Source organism: Macaca fascicularis, chromosome 5 (assembly GCF_037993035.2).
Source record: "Macaca fascicularis isolate 582-1 chromosome 5, T2T-MFA8v1.1".
Classification (NCBI taxonomy): Eukaryota; Metazoa; Chordata; class Mammalia; order Primates; family Cercopithecidae; genus Macaca; species Macaca fascicularis.
In genome coordinates, this window is record NC_088379.1 from 77,880,685 (window position 1) to 77,896,937 (window position 16,253).

Consider the following 16,253-nt stretch of genomic DNA (forward strand, 5'->3'; position numbering starts at 1 on the left):
CTTGGTTAAATAAGCAAAATCAAGGCATGATGGATGGGATTAGTTATCTGAACACTTTAAAGGATAAGACGTTTTATAGTACAAAAGCAGATGTTTTGGGACTTAACCAATGTAACTATAAAAGAAGCTATGTAACCTAACCATATCTAAATTTAAGAAGTCTGGACCAGGTGTAGTGGTTCACGTTTGTAATCCTAGCACTCTGGGAGGCCAAGGCAGGAGGACTGCTTGAGGCCAGGAGTTCATGACCAGCCCGGACAAAAGAGCAAGACCCTGCCTCTGCAAAACATTAAAAAATTAGCCAGGCATAGTACCGCACCCTTGTAGTCCTAGCTACTTGGGAGGCTGAGGGAAGAGGATTACTTCAGCCCAGGAGTTCAAGGTTACAGTGAGCTACGATTGCACTACTGCACTCCAGCCTGAGGGACAGTGTGAGACTTTCTCTCAAACAAAAACAAAATAATCTTCCAGAAAGAGGCAGTCTGTACAGAGTCTAGAAAAGGAGAGCTCAATAAATAAAGATTTGACAATCTATTTTTATTACTATTTAGGTGTCAGCTTAAATGTCACTTTCTCCAAGGAATTCCTTCAGATTCTTCAATCTAATTTGGATCTCCTCTATATATTCTTAAAATATTTTGAACTTTTTCTGTACTTTCTTCATAAACACATTATAAATGAGGTTATAAGGTTATTTACACGATTGTGCGTTTAATGTGTATCTATCTGTACTACTAAAATTTAAGCTCTATGAGGGCCACAGTAGGAACCTGGTCTTTTTAATTATGTCTTCAGTGTCTAGTATGGTACCCAGTAAAACATGAGTTCCCTGAACATTTACTGACTGACTTTCCTAAGCAGAAACTCTCCTCTTCTTTAAATATATCTGGTGTACATATTTGTTAGTGTTAATGTATAATTGTGCATAACGCCCTTTCACTACTCCATTGTCCCCTAAACACACACATGCACATGCACACATATGCACAATGCTGAAGGCTGTAAGGGCAGGAACTGTCTTCTTCATCTCTGTATTCTATGCCTCATTCAGAGCAGGCACTCAGTATTTATCTTCTGAAGTGACCCTAACTTTCTACCAGAACTGATTTGCTTTGAACCAGCAAATAATAAGGAAATAAACCATTCACCGGTAACTAGGTGTTATGCTGGGTCCTTATACAAATTATTTCATGATCAATTAACGAGCTATTGTGTTGAATGGTGACCAGTTAATAATAATGTATTGTATACTTCAAAATTGCTAAAAGAATAGATTAACATTCTCACCACAAAAAAGTAATAAGTTGGTGAGGAAACAGACATGTTAACTGGTTTGACTGAATCTTTCTATAATGTATACATAGATCAAAACATCCAACTATACTCTATAAATATATATACTATTTGTCAATTAAAAATAAGACCAACAAATTAGCTCATTTAATCTTCATGAGAAATTGTAGTCTCGTTGTGTTGACCAGACTGGTCTCGAACTCCTGGCCTCAAGTGATCTTCCCACCTTGGCTTCCCAAAGTGCTGGAATTACAGGTGTGAGCCACCCCACCTGGCCTTATTCTTATAATAGATAACATAGTATAGTGTTTATACTGACAACTGTAAATCAAAATTCAGCCATTAGCCTATGAGGTTAAAAAATGAAGTCTAATCAGAAGACAAAACTGTTTGACAATGGACACAAGATCTTCAGGAAAAACATGACAAAATTAGTAAATTTGGTCAAGTCTGAAATAAAATGTTTTGAGTTTTAATGAGTACTCCCCACTCCCAGACTTCCCCTAATTTTACCTAGTGTAAAGTCACATAAGCCTTCAAGACTCCTGAACTCCAAAGCTTAAAAGAAGAAAAATCTGAAGAACTCAAATGATACTCATAAAACACTAAAAATAATTGAGATCTAAAATAGAGACACATGATTTTAATCTCTCATGAATCATGGTCAACTTTAAATACATACAATGGGAGATGCAATTAGAAAATGACATAAAGTGAACATCTTTGGATCATCAGCTTACAAATATGGTTGTGGTGGACAAACAAAACAACTTGCCCAGCAATCACTTGCCATTTCTATCTATCTCCCATAGCATGGTTAATAGAGAAGATGCTTGGTCAGTAGAATGTGACAGACTTTCCTAACTGGTCCAAGGCTGGAAATGACATGAAACCATGTTGCCTGCCGTGCATACAAAGCTACTCTGCCATGAAAGAGAAAATGCAGCTGATACAGAAAGTAAATTCTAAAAAGAGAGGGAATGTTTAATAGGAGTCCTGGAAGCCCAGGTGCCATTACACTTCTATAACTCAGCTATTCAACCTTCCCTTTAATTTCCAGTCATCTATATGTTATAGTTTGTTCTTAAGTAATTTTCCTAATTAATGCAGTGTTCCTATAGTACAGGCCATAAAATAAAACAAAAATCAAAATCAGGATTTTTTCAAAGCACGTATGAATAAAGTTATATTTAATATAATAATAAACCAGAACAATTTATTCATAAAGATACTTTTCTGGCCTTATCACTTACTCTTATAAAGGGACATTACCTTTTCTGGTGTCCTAAATATTGAATTTTTTTCACGTGCACCATAATTTGTAGAGCAAGATCTTCGCTGTATTATATGTTGGAGTCTCTCTAGCTCTTTCTTATAATAATCTCGTTCTTCTTCTATACCTTTCAGAAATGTATCTAAACGAGAAGGTGACCTGTCTCGACGTTTTATTCCATGTTCTAGTCTCATCCTCTCAACTTCCAGAGTAAGTTCTCTTTCTGCAAATTAAAGTGGTTAACTCTCAAAATAATGTTGCATACGTAATGTTGATTAGTCAAGTAAATTATATTAATAACTTTTAGAAAGAAAGCCACTAGAAATCATGAACTGTTCTAAATAACACCTGTAAGTACCAAATCTATTGAAGAGGTAAATATTGAGAGGAAAAAAGGAAAAAAAAAGCAAAAATTAAAAGTTTAAATAAAGTCCAATAGGTCCAAGTCCCCTGCTTTTGTCTTATTATAAGATGGGTACTATTCAGTACTACAAAATAAAGCAATAAATTACCACATAGTACTTTCCCAGGACCTGAAAATGCACTAAAAGAAAATATATCTATAAACAACCATAACATGCACAAATTTAACATTAAGCTTGAATTTAATACAGTATACACATATACAAAGAGAGCAAAATAACTCAAATAAATATAATTATTAGCTGTTACCATAGAAATTGCCTCTTCATGAGTCAAAAGTAACCAAATACTGGCAATTTCATATAGTTGAACCTAATTTATGTTCATTACAACTCTTGAGGCATGCAATGATTTTCCTGATGTATTTTGATTTACTCTCATCTCTTCTTTCATTCGTTCAACAGATATGTATTAAGCATTTACTGTATACCCAGCACCAGCTAAGGATACAGTATAAAAAAACATAGCCAAGGCTGAACAACTATTCTAATTGTAGTAGGATAAAAGTTACAAAAGGATAGTGTACAATGCAAACTAGAGGATGAATTGGCAAATTTGCCCCAAGAAGGAATGACCAGAGAAGAAGAAAGTAGGAGAGTGGGAAAGAATGGGCAACTGGGTTAAATGCAGTCAAATAAGCAAATGAATGAAAAGCAGCCACTGCATTTAGCACAACAGAGGTAAATGACTTTAACAAGAGCAGTTTTGTTGAAGGGGTGGCAACAGAAGCCAACTGGAGTGGACTGAGGAGCTAAGGGGTAGTGGATGATCAAGCAGAACAGCAAGTATGGATGACCTTTCAAGATGCTGATGCTATGAAGAGAAGAAATGAGTGGCTGCATAGGAATGGGTCAAAGTTTTTGTATTGGAATGGGTGAAGAGTAAGCATGTTTGAATGCCAATGGGAAAAAATAGTACAAAGATTAAAATTATGGAGAGGAGATCACTAATTTGCAAGGCTTTTAAAATTAGAGAAGTTAGGGCCCACAGAATAGATGGAGCCACTGGTCCTTCATAAGAGGGACATTCTTGCATTGAACAGGAAGGAACAAGATGCACAGGTTTTTAATCTGAGGCCAGAAGACTGAGTGAATCCCTGCCATGGCTTCCCTTCTCTAGGAAAACCGGAGGTAGGATCATCCACTCAGGATGAAGGTGGGAAATGGGACTCACGGGTTTATTGACAGTGCAAAGCATTTTAAATATCCCCCGTGGAGAATGGAAGATCAAACTCTAAGAGAAAAAGGGTAAGATTTCCATACAGAGCTGAGCAGCCTGCTGAGGTTCAGGACCATCTAATTTGCAGCGCTCTCAATGTGCCTGGTGCACACTCAAAACAGCTGACCATGTGTAAAAGTGTAGAAGGCAAATTGTTTGGCTCATCCATGGCTGGGTATCTGGCAGGGGGATGCACCCAAAACACAGGGAAACAAGAGAGTTTGAGACAGCTGAAAGATTACGCTGAAATGATAGGCCACACATAGCTATCAAAAGAAATATAAACTTTTTTTTTTTAATTTTTTGAGATGGAGTTTCACTATTTTTCCCCAGGCTGGAATACAATGGTGCGATCCTGGCTCACTGCAACCTCTGCCTCCAGGTTCAAGCGATTCTCCTGCCTCAGCCTCCTGAGTAGCTGGGATTACAGGCACCCACCACCAGGCCCAGCTAATTATTTTATTTTTAGTAGAGATGGGGTTTCTCCACATGGGTCAGGCTGGTCTTGAACTCCTGACCTCAGGTGATCCGCCCGCCTCAGCCTCCCAAAGTGCTGAGATTACAGGCATGAGCCACCGCACCCAGCCTATTTTAAATTTTTATACATGGTTCTAAGCACTTTAACATATTAACTCATTTAATTATCACAACAACCTTTCAGGGTAGGTGTCATCATTAGCCCCATAGATAGGGAAACTGAGACACAGAGAGCTTAAATAACATGCTCAAGTTACACAGCTAATAAGTAGAAAGGAGGTTAAATAGATTATCCACATGGGCCTAGGATAAAGACTCTTCGTAATACAGTACACTGGCTTCCTTTCACTTCCTAAGACACACAGTTTGATGGCACCAAGCTTCTGCACTTGCCATTTCCTCTGCATAGAAAACTAGACCCCAGATCTTCATATTGCTGGTGTCTTGTCATTGAGCACTTCATTCAATCTCTAGCACATCCCCCCAATCTAATTTAATATCTCTTATCAACTAAAATTAACTTCTTCACTTCAACTAAAATTAACTTCTTCACTTATCTGCCACTAGTTTGTTTCCGTAACAAGAAAAAAGGCTCTGCAAGACAGGGCCCTTATGTATTTTGTTTGCCACTATATACCCCAGCACTCAAAAACAGGGCCTGGCACCCACACAGCAGATGATTCATAAACATTGGTCAAATTAATGAATGAATAAATTCTTTATTTTTTTTGGAGATGGAGTCTCATTCTGCCACCTAGGCTGGAGTGCAGTGGCACGATACAGTCTCACTGCAACCTCCGCTTCCGTGGTTAAAACGATTCTCTTGCCTCAACCTCCCGAGTAGCTGGGATTACAGGCACATGCCACCATGCCCAGTTAATTTTGTATTTTTAGTAGAGATGGGGTTTCACCATGTTAGCCAGGCTGATCTTGAACTCCCGACCTCAGGTGACCCACCTGCCTCAGCCTCCCAAAGTGCTGGCATTACAGGTGTGAGCCACCGTGCCCGGCCAAATGAATTCTTATGTTCTTTATGCCAAGTCATTTAGAACTGGTACCTGCAGAAAGTTAGCCTATTTCTATTTGTGTGTGTGTGTGTATGTGTATGTATTTTAAGATAATATAACTGCATTTCCTTGAAAAGATTCTGTACTTCAATTTTCCACTATCAAAATAGCCTTCCCTTTAGTCTTACTTAATTCTGTTATTAGTGTGTCTCAAAGGAGGACATATTTCTATTGCAAAATATTCAAGCAGGGTTCCCTGTATAAACTAGTCAAACATAAAAATTCTAAGGTCCTTGAGGGAGAGATTTCTACTGTATCTACAGTACTTACTATGGTTTCTGACTAATGGTAAGCACTCAACAAATATTTATTGAATGAATGAATGAATGATTATCTACTAAGAAAAACAATACATCAAGAGGAAATCACAATCATTTTTTAAGCTATCAAAATTTGACATCTTACCTGTAACTACAAAACTTTCAACTTTTTTGCTAAGTCTTTGCTTTTCTTGTTCAAGCTGATGAACAACAGTTTCAAGGTCTGATTTTACAAGGAGTTCATCACTCAGTCTCTCCTTTTCTTTATGGCATAAGTTCAATTCCTGCAAATTTTAATACTATAATTAAGATTTCTAACAACTTTATAAAATACTATCGCACTTAAAAGGAAAATAGATTTTTATAAGCATATTTATATAACAGCAATTTACATATATGTGTGTGTACATACACTTAATTAGTCAAATGTAAGGTTTCAATTAAACTTAATTATCATTTGTGGCTGAAAGTACCATAAAACACGTATCAACAATGTTTCTTTGTGGGTGAGAATTATTTTCTACTTAGTTTAGCATATTCTTATTTTTTTCTAAATGAATATGTATTTATATGATTAAAAAATATAAAACTTTTTCATGTTTAAGAAAGCAGTAGTAAGACAAAGTCTTCTAAGACCACCACATACAGTGTATCTATAACTATACTGGTTATTCTCTCAGCCTCATATGCACAACAAGGATAACAAGACCAGGACACTAAGGATTCACTGGCGAGGATGAATCTATGGTTACGAAGTACTTTACATGGTATCCAGCATGTCCACCACGGTAAGTACTTAAAAAATGTTAGCTATCAATATTATCATTCTTTTTTTTTTTTTTTTTTTTTTGAGACGGAGTCTTGCTCTGTCACCCAGGCTGGAGTGCAGTGGCCGGATCTCAGCTCACTGCAAGCTCCGCCTTCCGGGTTTACGCCATTCTCCTGCCTCAGCCTCCCGAGTAGCTGGGACTACAGGCGCCCGCCACCTCGCCCGGCTATTTTTTTGTATTTTTTAGTAGAGACGGGGTTTCACCGTGTTAGCCGGGATCGTCTCTCGATCTCCTGACCTCGTGATCCGCCCATCTCGGCCTCCCAAAGTGCTGGGATTACAGGCTTGTGCCACCGCGCCCGGCCCAATATTATCATTCTTATCTTAAAAATACATAGAATCTTGCATTACTGGAAAAAATAAGAATGGTAAGAAAGTAACTACGGCAACATCTTACTGTCAGCCAACACTACTAAAACTTGGTCACAGTTCTGAGACAAGTATTATTAATCACATCCAACATTTAGTGCACATACAACTAGCAGTGAACAAACGGCAAAAATCCCTTGCTCTCACGCTTCCTTTTTAATTGACTTATGCCATCAGGACACTGCAGCTAGACTGTATAAAAAGTATACATAATGAAAGAACTTGGAAATTAGTATTTACCTTTGTTTCCAATCTTAGAGAAAACTCTTCTAATTCAACAGGTTATTTTTAAAAATCCTCAATCATTTGGGTGACTACCCGGTTTCTACCTTATAAGCAAGACACTCTTTCTGCTAGTTCCAGACTATAGGACCATATGCTTTTCTGTATGCTATATTTAGGTTTCTGTTGGGATGATTACTTCCTTTGTTATTTGAAGACTACCAGAACAAGAAATGTGACCAGGAAAATGGTTTGTATTACCAAACAAAGCTATTAAAAGAGGACTGAGCTGGGTGCAGTGGCTCATGCCTGTAGTCCTAGCACTTTAGGAGACTGGGGCGGGAGAATCACTTGAGTTCAGGAGTTTGAGACCATCCTGGGCAACATAGCAAGACCTCATTTCTACTACAAAAAAAGAAAAAAAAAATGCTAGGCACGGTGGCACATGCCTGTAGTCTTAAACTACACAAAAGGCTGAGGTGGGAGGATCACCTGAGCACAGGGGGTCAAGGCTGCAGTGAGCTATGATCATGCCATTGCACTCCAGCCTAGGTGACAAGGGAAGACCCTGTCTCTAATAAATAAATAAATAAAAGAGGATGGAGTACCTTTTGTAATAATCAACAAATATTTTAAGTTAATCAACAAATATTTCAAGTAATTAACTTCTGGTTTTAATATTAGTCAACTCACAAGTCATAAGGTAGTAAAAAGAAGGTAAAATTTCTAACAGCTACCTACTATACATAAGATTAAGGAATTATAAAAATATAAACTTGCATGTCCATGCAGTGGAATATTACTCAGACATAAGAAGGAATGAAGTACTCATAAATGCTACCACATGCATGAACCTGGTAAACATTTTGCTTAGGAAAAGAATCCAGACACAAAATATATGATTCCCTTTATATGGAATGGCCAGAATAGACAAATCTACAGAAACAGAAAGTAGATCAGTGGTTGTCAGGAGCTGAGCAATAAAATAAAGCATACATATTTTCTTTTCCTTTTTTTTTTTTTAAAGACAGAGTTTCGCTCTTGTTGCCCAGGCTGGAGTGCAATGGCGCAACCTTGACTCACTGCAACTTCTGCCTCCCAGGTTCAAGCAATTCTCCTGCCTCAGCCTCCCAAGTAGCTGGGATTACAGGCATGCACCACCACACCCAGCTAAGTTTTGCATTTTTAGTAGAGACGGGGTTCACCATGTTGATCAGGCTGGATGGCCTCGAACTCCTGACCTTGGGTGATCCACACATCTCAGCCTCCCAGCCTCCCATAAAAATTTTCTTACTGAAAATGCTGGCAATTCAATATGACGTCAACTTACCAGTTGAAGTTTTGCCATTGTTTCTTCAAGATCCTGCATTTCAGACAGCTTTCTTTTAATCTCTTTCTAGGAATAAAAAGCCTATTAGGTATATACTTAAAAGTCTAAGAATACTTATCACTAAGTCACATGCAAATAGATGAAGTAATTTTGCAAGTACTTCACATTCCCTCTTACCACTGAGATCTGAGGCTTCATCTCCATCCATTTCAATGAAGAGGCAAAATTGAGCTTCTCTTTAACCTTTTGGTATCCCGAAATGTTTACAGGAGCCTACTAGTAACATCTGAAGAAGGCAACTTGAACGTCTTGTAGGATCTTCCTTGGGCCTTAAATTTGGGGGCAATCCTATGGCACTGTCATTTCCTGATCTTCCTATCCTATTGGCTTTCTCCACCCCTGCTTTTACCTACCTGGATCCTCTCTATAGAGAGCCGAATGCCAAGAGCAAAATATTATGATCCAATAGGAATATTTTGTTGAGCCAACTTGTCATTTCTGAGCATTTGCAATGTGACAATGGAAAGCTGTGTTTAGCATGCTGTGTGCACAAGGATAGAAGATGCAAAAGGTGGTGGAAAAAGACAGGGATGAGATACAGGAGTGTTGCAATGAAACTAAAACCACAAAAACAGAATTAAAACTGTGCTCATTATATCCTTTTTCAAGATTGTGTTGGTGGCCTGGGGTCCTTTGAGATTCCATACACATTTTAGAAAGAAGTTTTTTCTATTTTTGCAAAAAAACAAACAAACAAACAAAAAACCACCACTGGGATTTTGATAGGGATTGCACTGATTTTGAGTTGCATGGACACTTTAACAATACTGAGTCTTGCAATCCATGGACACGGAATGTCTTTCTATTTATTTGTGTCTTCTTTAACTTCTTTAGCAATGCTGTATAGTTTTTCAAGTGTAACGGTTTTTCATCTCATTGGTTAAGTTTATTTCTAAGTATTTTATTCCTTTTGATGCTATTGCAGATGGGATTACTTTCTTAATTTCCTTTTTGGATAGTTTATTCTTAGTGTATAGAAAAACATCTGATTTTTGTGTGCTGATTTTCTACTCTGCAATTCTGCTGAATTAGTTTATTAGGTCTGATTTTTGTGGAATGTTGAAGGCTTTCTACATGTAAAATTATGTTATCTGTAAACAGAGATGAATTTTACTCTTTCTTTGCAATTTGTACGCCTTTCCTTGCCTAACTGCTCTGGCTAGGACTTCTAGTACTATGTTGAGTAGTAGTGACAAGAGTGGGAATCCTTTCCTGTTCTTCATCTTAGAGGAAAAGCTTCCAGTTTTTTACCACTGAGTATGATTGTCTGCTGTGGGCCTTTCATACATGGTTTTTAAAATACTGAGGTAATTTCCTTTTATTCCACTAATTAGTAGAGATGGCACTGTATAAAATTAATTCGGTGATGTAGAGCAGTGGTCTTCAAACTGGATTATACTTACTCCTGGGATAAAATGAACACTTTCCAAGTATTATATAAAACTATGGTATGCACATAGTTCTAAGGAATCAGCATCTGAATCCTTAATTTGCATATTCAGTGCTTCTTAAAAATGATCTACCTAATAACTTGTTTGTGGCCCGGCTACCATGTGAGTTCTGCATTCCTACCCTCCCTTTTATAGCTGCCTTTCTCTCAATGTTCAAAGAAGGGCATGTATCTCATTTATACCTCAATAGTGCACTGTCTCAAGATACAAAAAACTTTTGGAGTACCAGATCAAAAGATAATCTGAAATGTTGGGGCTGGCCAAAGGCTTTAAATAAGACACTATTTTCTCCTATTATCTCCCATTAAGAGATGTATTTCCAATACAATTTTACTTTTTTATTTCATAAATATCAACATTTGTGGTGTATTTGTCACTTTAACCCACTGATAATTAAAAATTGTAACGATAACACTATTTCAGATAAAAATGTTAACACCTTGAACCTTAACAGTTACAGGAAATTTTTAAAAATAAAAAACTTTTGTTTTCCCATCAGATAGGCTGTCAGAAATTTTTTAAATAAAAAAAAATCATTCTTTTTAAATTTGTTCTTTTTATTGTACAGATGTATGATAGTGTGATCACAAAAAGGTTTTCAAGCATAAAACTGGTTGAAATAGGATAAAATTCTGTGGAAATTTCAAAGAGAAAGGATCATTTAGATTTTACTGGCTATAATTAAAAGAACAATGAAATAGTTTTATTTTAAGACATTGTATTTAAAATAGACTGGAAATATCACCCTTTCCATTTAAACTTAAAAGATGAAAAACGTTATTATAATTACCAACTTAAAAATGTACAAGGACATACATAGTTTTAAAAACACTTTTAAAGAATTCTTGGTGGCCAGGCATGGCTGCTCATGCCTGTAATCTGAGCACTTAGGGAGGCTGAGGCAGGAGGATTGCTTAACCCAGGAGTTTGAGACGAACCTGGGCAACAGAGTGAGATCCCGTCTCTGCAAAAAATTAAAAAATTAGCTGGGCCTTGTGGCATGCACCTGCAGTCCCAGCTACTCAGGAGGCTGAGATGGGAGGATTGCTTGAGCCTGAGGAGGTTGAGGCTGCAGCAAGCTATCACCACACTCCAGCCTGGGCAACGGAGCAAGACCATGTCTCAAAAACCACAAGCTGAGTGCAGTGGCTCACGCCTGTAATCCCAGAATTTTGGGAGGCTGAGGTGGATGGATCACCTGAGGTCAGGAGTTCAACCAGGCTAGCCCACATGGTGAAACCCCATCTGTACTAAAAGTACAAAAAAAAGTACAAAAATTAGCTGGGCATGGCGAGCACCTGTAATTCCAGCTATTTGGAGGCTGAGGCAGGAGAACTGCTTGAACCTGGGAGACGGAGGTTGCAGTGAGCCGAGATCACACCACTGCACTCCAGCCTGGGAGACAGAGATTCTGTCTCAAAAAAAAAAAAAAAAAAAAAAAAAAAAGGATTATAGAGCAAAAATGACATAGAGGGGAAACTTCAAAAGCTCTCTCACAATGCACAAAGAGGCAGAGATAAAAATCTTGAAGGAAAACAAGTCCTTGGAGATCCATCCTAAGAATAGGTGTGCTTCAGAGAGACATTCAAACAACTAAAACAAATACAATCATTTACAGGTGTAAACAACACTTCAGAAAACCCTGCATTACCAAAGCAAAAAAACAAAAACAGACACACAAACCAAAAACCTGAATTGCAGATATCAAAAGGGCTCAAGCTCACTGTGTGTTGGAGAATTAATGAACACTCTCACAACCCACACATATCATTCATTACCTTTGCTTCCCCAAGTTCTTTATCAGCAGTCTCAAGCACTTCTTCTTTATGTCTTTCCAACTGCTGTGCTAACTGATCTATTTCAGTTAATTCTTGGCAGAGTTTTTCATTTTTGTTACTTAAATTAACAACTTCAGATGTCACTGTTTCCTTGGTTTCCATAAGCTCTCGTATACGCTTCTCCAGGTCTTTATTAGCTTGCTGAAGAAAGTCAACCTGAATTGGAGTTGTAATTTATGAGGTATATGAATTGGAAAATTATCCTAAACACTGACTTTCCGAATAATATTTCAAAAAACTGTATTTTAAAACTTATTGAAGATTAAAACTACAGCTATTCTATATTTGCAAATTTATATTGTTATTTACAAAACTGACCATGTGAAGTGTAATGAAAGTACATATCCATTGGCTTTGATTTTCAAGCACAGAAAGGACAAGAAACTTGTGTGAACTTTTTCCCAGTACAGAGTTCTATATGACAAGAATATCATGATGATAATAGAATGTGTTGTTCAATATAGTAGCCACTAGCAACCGCATGTGGCTACTGAACATCTGAAATGTGGCTAGTGTAAACTGAGATGTGCTATAACTATAAAATATACACAGGATTTCAAAGATAATACAAAGAAAAAAATAGGTATGTAAAAACATTACTGGTTGAAATGACAATATTTTGGACATATTGGGGTAAACACATTATTACAATTAATTTCACCTTTTTATTTTTTTAAATCGAGCTGCTACTAGAAAAATTTAAATTACATTTATGGCTCATATCATATTTGTATGGGACAGCACTCCTCTAGAGCTACTGTTGATATTTTTTACCTACTATATTCTGTTTGTAGCCCAAGCAGCTCTGTCATACCAAAATTTCTAAAGTTCATGTGTCATGCTATATGGAACTCTCCTGCTCTTTCAGCCTTAGGTCAAATGCATGCCAAAGGAATCCACTACGTAAGTAGCTAAAAGCTAGATATTTAATTTTTATATACATTTTTAATTTTTTAGGTTATAAAAATATACTCACGAAATTTTTTTTTTTAAAAAAAGAGAAAACCATAAAGGAGAATATTCCACCACACAAAGATAAGCTTTGTTAGTATACTTTGGTACATTCTCTTTGTTTTCTCTTTCCAAGTCCATATATACATTTTCTTAAAAGCAAATTGACAATCATGTGCCCAGAGTTTATTCTCTTCCTTTAAATTGTTAATGTTATGGTGTATGTTAATTACTCCTCATTCAATGGTCTTTAGAAACATGATTTTTCAATAACTCCACCCTATTTCTGGATACTATGATTCTATCAAATTTTTCCCATTGCAAATAATACCTCAGTGAACAACTCCTGCCACTTTTACAAACCCGTAGACCATTATAAACATATAGTGTTTATTATAAACACCATTATATACACTCAGTGAAATAATTATAAAAGCCATTACCTGAATATTTAAATGAGCAATAAGCTTTTCATTGGTTTTATTTCTAGACTCCAGAGAGAGGACATCAGGGGACCGACCACCATCCAAAGCAACTGACAGTCGTTCTATCTCTCGTTCTCTTAGCTCAATCTGAAGATACAAAGACATGCTGTCATTTTAAAAAATCTGGTTTTCAGCCAAATGATTAACACTGAACAAACATTTATTTGGACATATTTTCTTTCGTCCCAATGTATACAAGAGATTAACACTTATATTTGTGTGATATATTATATGCATAAATGCAGAACAAAAATAAATTATATAAAAAATGTCAACAGACATACTGTCAATATATCTTTCATATGTATTTTTACTACAGATTCTTCCTTATTTAATTTTTGTATTTTTTTCCCTCTTTTAAGATTTAACAATGTTTATATAAAAACAAACTTGTTAGCAGATTACACACATGCTCAAGTACTAGAACTGAATCAAAACTACTTCAGTCCCTAGTAGAATAAATAAATGAGTGTAACACACTAAGAAAAGTAAGTTGCTACTGAACCTCAATATTAGAAAGAATAGGAAACTTGGGTGAATTTAATTATCTGTTATTTATGTAAGAATTTGGAAAAGCTCACACTTTCAAGCTTTGCTTTCTTTTTTTTTTCTTCTTGAGACGGAGTTTCACTCTGTCACCCAGTCTGGAGTGCAGTGGCATGATCTTGGGTCACTGCAACCTCTGCCTCCCGGGTTCGAGTGATTCTCCTGCCTCAGCCTCCTGAGTAGCTGGGACTACAGGCATGTGCCACCATGCCTAGCTAATTTTTGTATTTTTAGTAGAGATGGGGTTTTACCATGTTGGCCAGGCTGGTCTTGAACTCCTGACCTTGGGTGATCTGCCCAAATCAGCCTCCTAAAGTGCTGGGATTATAGGCGTGAGCCACTGCTCCTTGCCCAAGCTTTGGTTTTCTTAAAATAAATAAATAACCAAACACCCCAAACATACCAAAAAGTAACAAGAATATGGAATGTTTGAGACAGCAGAAATAGTTTGGTATGACTGGATGTAATGTGCATGGGATCTAGTAGTTGGGGATGTCTGAAGAATTAGGATGAAACTCATTATGATTATCCTGCACTAAAGGATGAAATTGACAGGAATAAAAACAGAGGCAAGGAAACCTAATGCAGGAATGCATAAGAAACAATTAATGACTAAAATAAAACAGTGGTAGAGGATAGAACAGAAGAAATAAGTTTAAGAAGCACTTAGCCAGTAGAAATGACAGAACTTGGTGAGTGGTACGTGAAGGCAAAAGAAAGAGATCTAGAAAGACTACAGAATGTGCAGTTGGGCAAACGTTGATGCTACCAACCAAAGTAGAGAATATAGGAGTTGAAACCAGAAGAGAACAAGTCCAGTACAAGGCATATGAGTACAAAAAGACTACATTCAAGTGGAAATGCCCAGTGTGAAGGTGGGTATATGGGTGTGGAGTTCAGCAGAGAAGTTTGAGCCAGAGAGAGATGGAAGAGTCATCAATACACAGGCAATATTTTAAACCAAGAGAGCGATGAGGACACTTGAGAAAAGATACGGAAGAGAAGAAAGGTCAAAGACAGAATTCAGGAAAACAGTAATATTTCAGGGAGTGGACAGGTGAAACAAAGCAAAAAAAAAAATTATAATAGGCTTAAAAAAAAGAAAACTGGAACGTCATGGAAAAGTTTCAAAGAGCAATTATCAATACTACCAACTACCACAGAGTAGGTCAAGAAAACAGACTCTTAAGTATCCTTTTGGATCTAGCAATTAATGCTACTGATATAATTAACTAGACTAGTTCACGTAGTGAGTGCAGAAGACAGACTACAATAGGTTAAGGAGTAAGCAGGAGGTGGAGAAGCAGAGACAGAAATGGAGCTATCAAGTAAGACAGTCTTTGGAGAAGTATGCGTAGAGAGGGAGAAGGAATCCTCAAGAGGAACAGGTAGTTAAAAGAGTTTTTTGGCCGGGCGCGGTGGCTCACACCTGTAATCCCAGCACTTTGGGAGGCCGAGGTGGGAGGATCATGAGGTCAGGAGATCGATACCATTCTGGCTAACACGGTGAAACCCCGTCTCTACTAAAAAATAACAAAAAATTAGCCAGGCGCGGTAGTGGGTGCCTGTAGTCCCAGCTACTCAGGAGGCTGAGGCAGGAGAATGGCATGAACCCACGAGGCAGAGCTTGCAATGAGCCGAGATCATGCCACTGCACTCCAGACTGGGCAACAGAGCGAGACTCCATTTAAAAAAAAAAGAGTTTTTGAAAAGGGATGTTCGCTATGACAATAGAAGTATATCTTCACAGGATTGTTATGAAGATTAAATTAATCGTTGTAAAGTGGTTATGCAAGTACTTATTAAAGAAAAAAGAATAATTGATTAAAGTAAGGTCCTAAGGAAAAAAGAGGAAATGGGGTCAAGAGCACAGGCAACTCAGCCTTAAACAGGATGAACAATACCCTGCCCCCTAAATTTTAAGACAGCCTGAGTGCAAATATGGCTAATTTTAAAGGTAGATATAGAAAGTTGAGACAAGGTGACATTCTCAGAAGATGGAATTTTTTTTTTTTTTTTTAGACCAAGTTTTCGCTCTTGTTGCCCAGGCTGGAGTGCAATGGCATGATCTCAGCTCACCACAACCTCTGCCTCCCAGGGTCAAGCGATTCTCCTTCCTCAGCCTCCCGAGTAGTTGGGATTACAGGCATGCGCCACCACG

General features: G+C 37.3%; 1 protein-coding gene across 8 annotated transcripts in view; it reads right to left on the reverse strand.

Annotated features, from left to right (window-relative positions):
* CEP135 (centrosomal protein 135) overlaps window positions 1-16,253 on the reverse strand; it is an 83,965-nt gene that overhangs the window by 54,588 nt on the left and 13,124 nt on the right. For 7 of the 8 annotated variants that reach the window (XR_012434907.1, XR_012434908.1, XM_005555245.5 and 4 more), the window contains exons 7-11: window positions 13,505-13,633; window positions 12,051-12,266; window positions 8,762-8,827; window positions 6,157-6,295; window positions 2,566-2,789 (exon numbers count right to left, since the gene is read on the reverse strand). Coding sequence is in view for 5 of the 8 variants with exons in the window: in XM_005555245.5 (XP_005555302.1) it covers window positions 2,566-2,789; window positions 6,157-6,295; window positions 8,762-8,827; window positions 12,051-12,266; window positions 13,505-13,633 (774 nt within the window). In the remaining 3 variants the exon portion in view is untranslated. Of the gene's footprint in view, window positions 1-2,565; window positions 2,790-6,156; window positions 6,296-8,761; window positions 8,828-12,050; window positions 12,267-13,504; window positions 13,634-16,253 lie in introns of those variants that run through there. The other variant, XM_074039969.1, reaches the window with a different exon arrangement.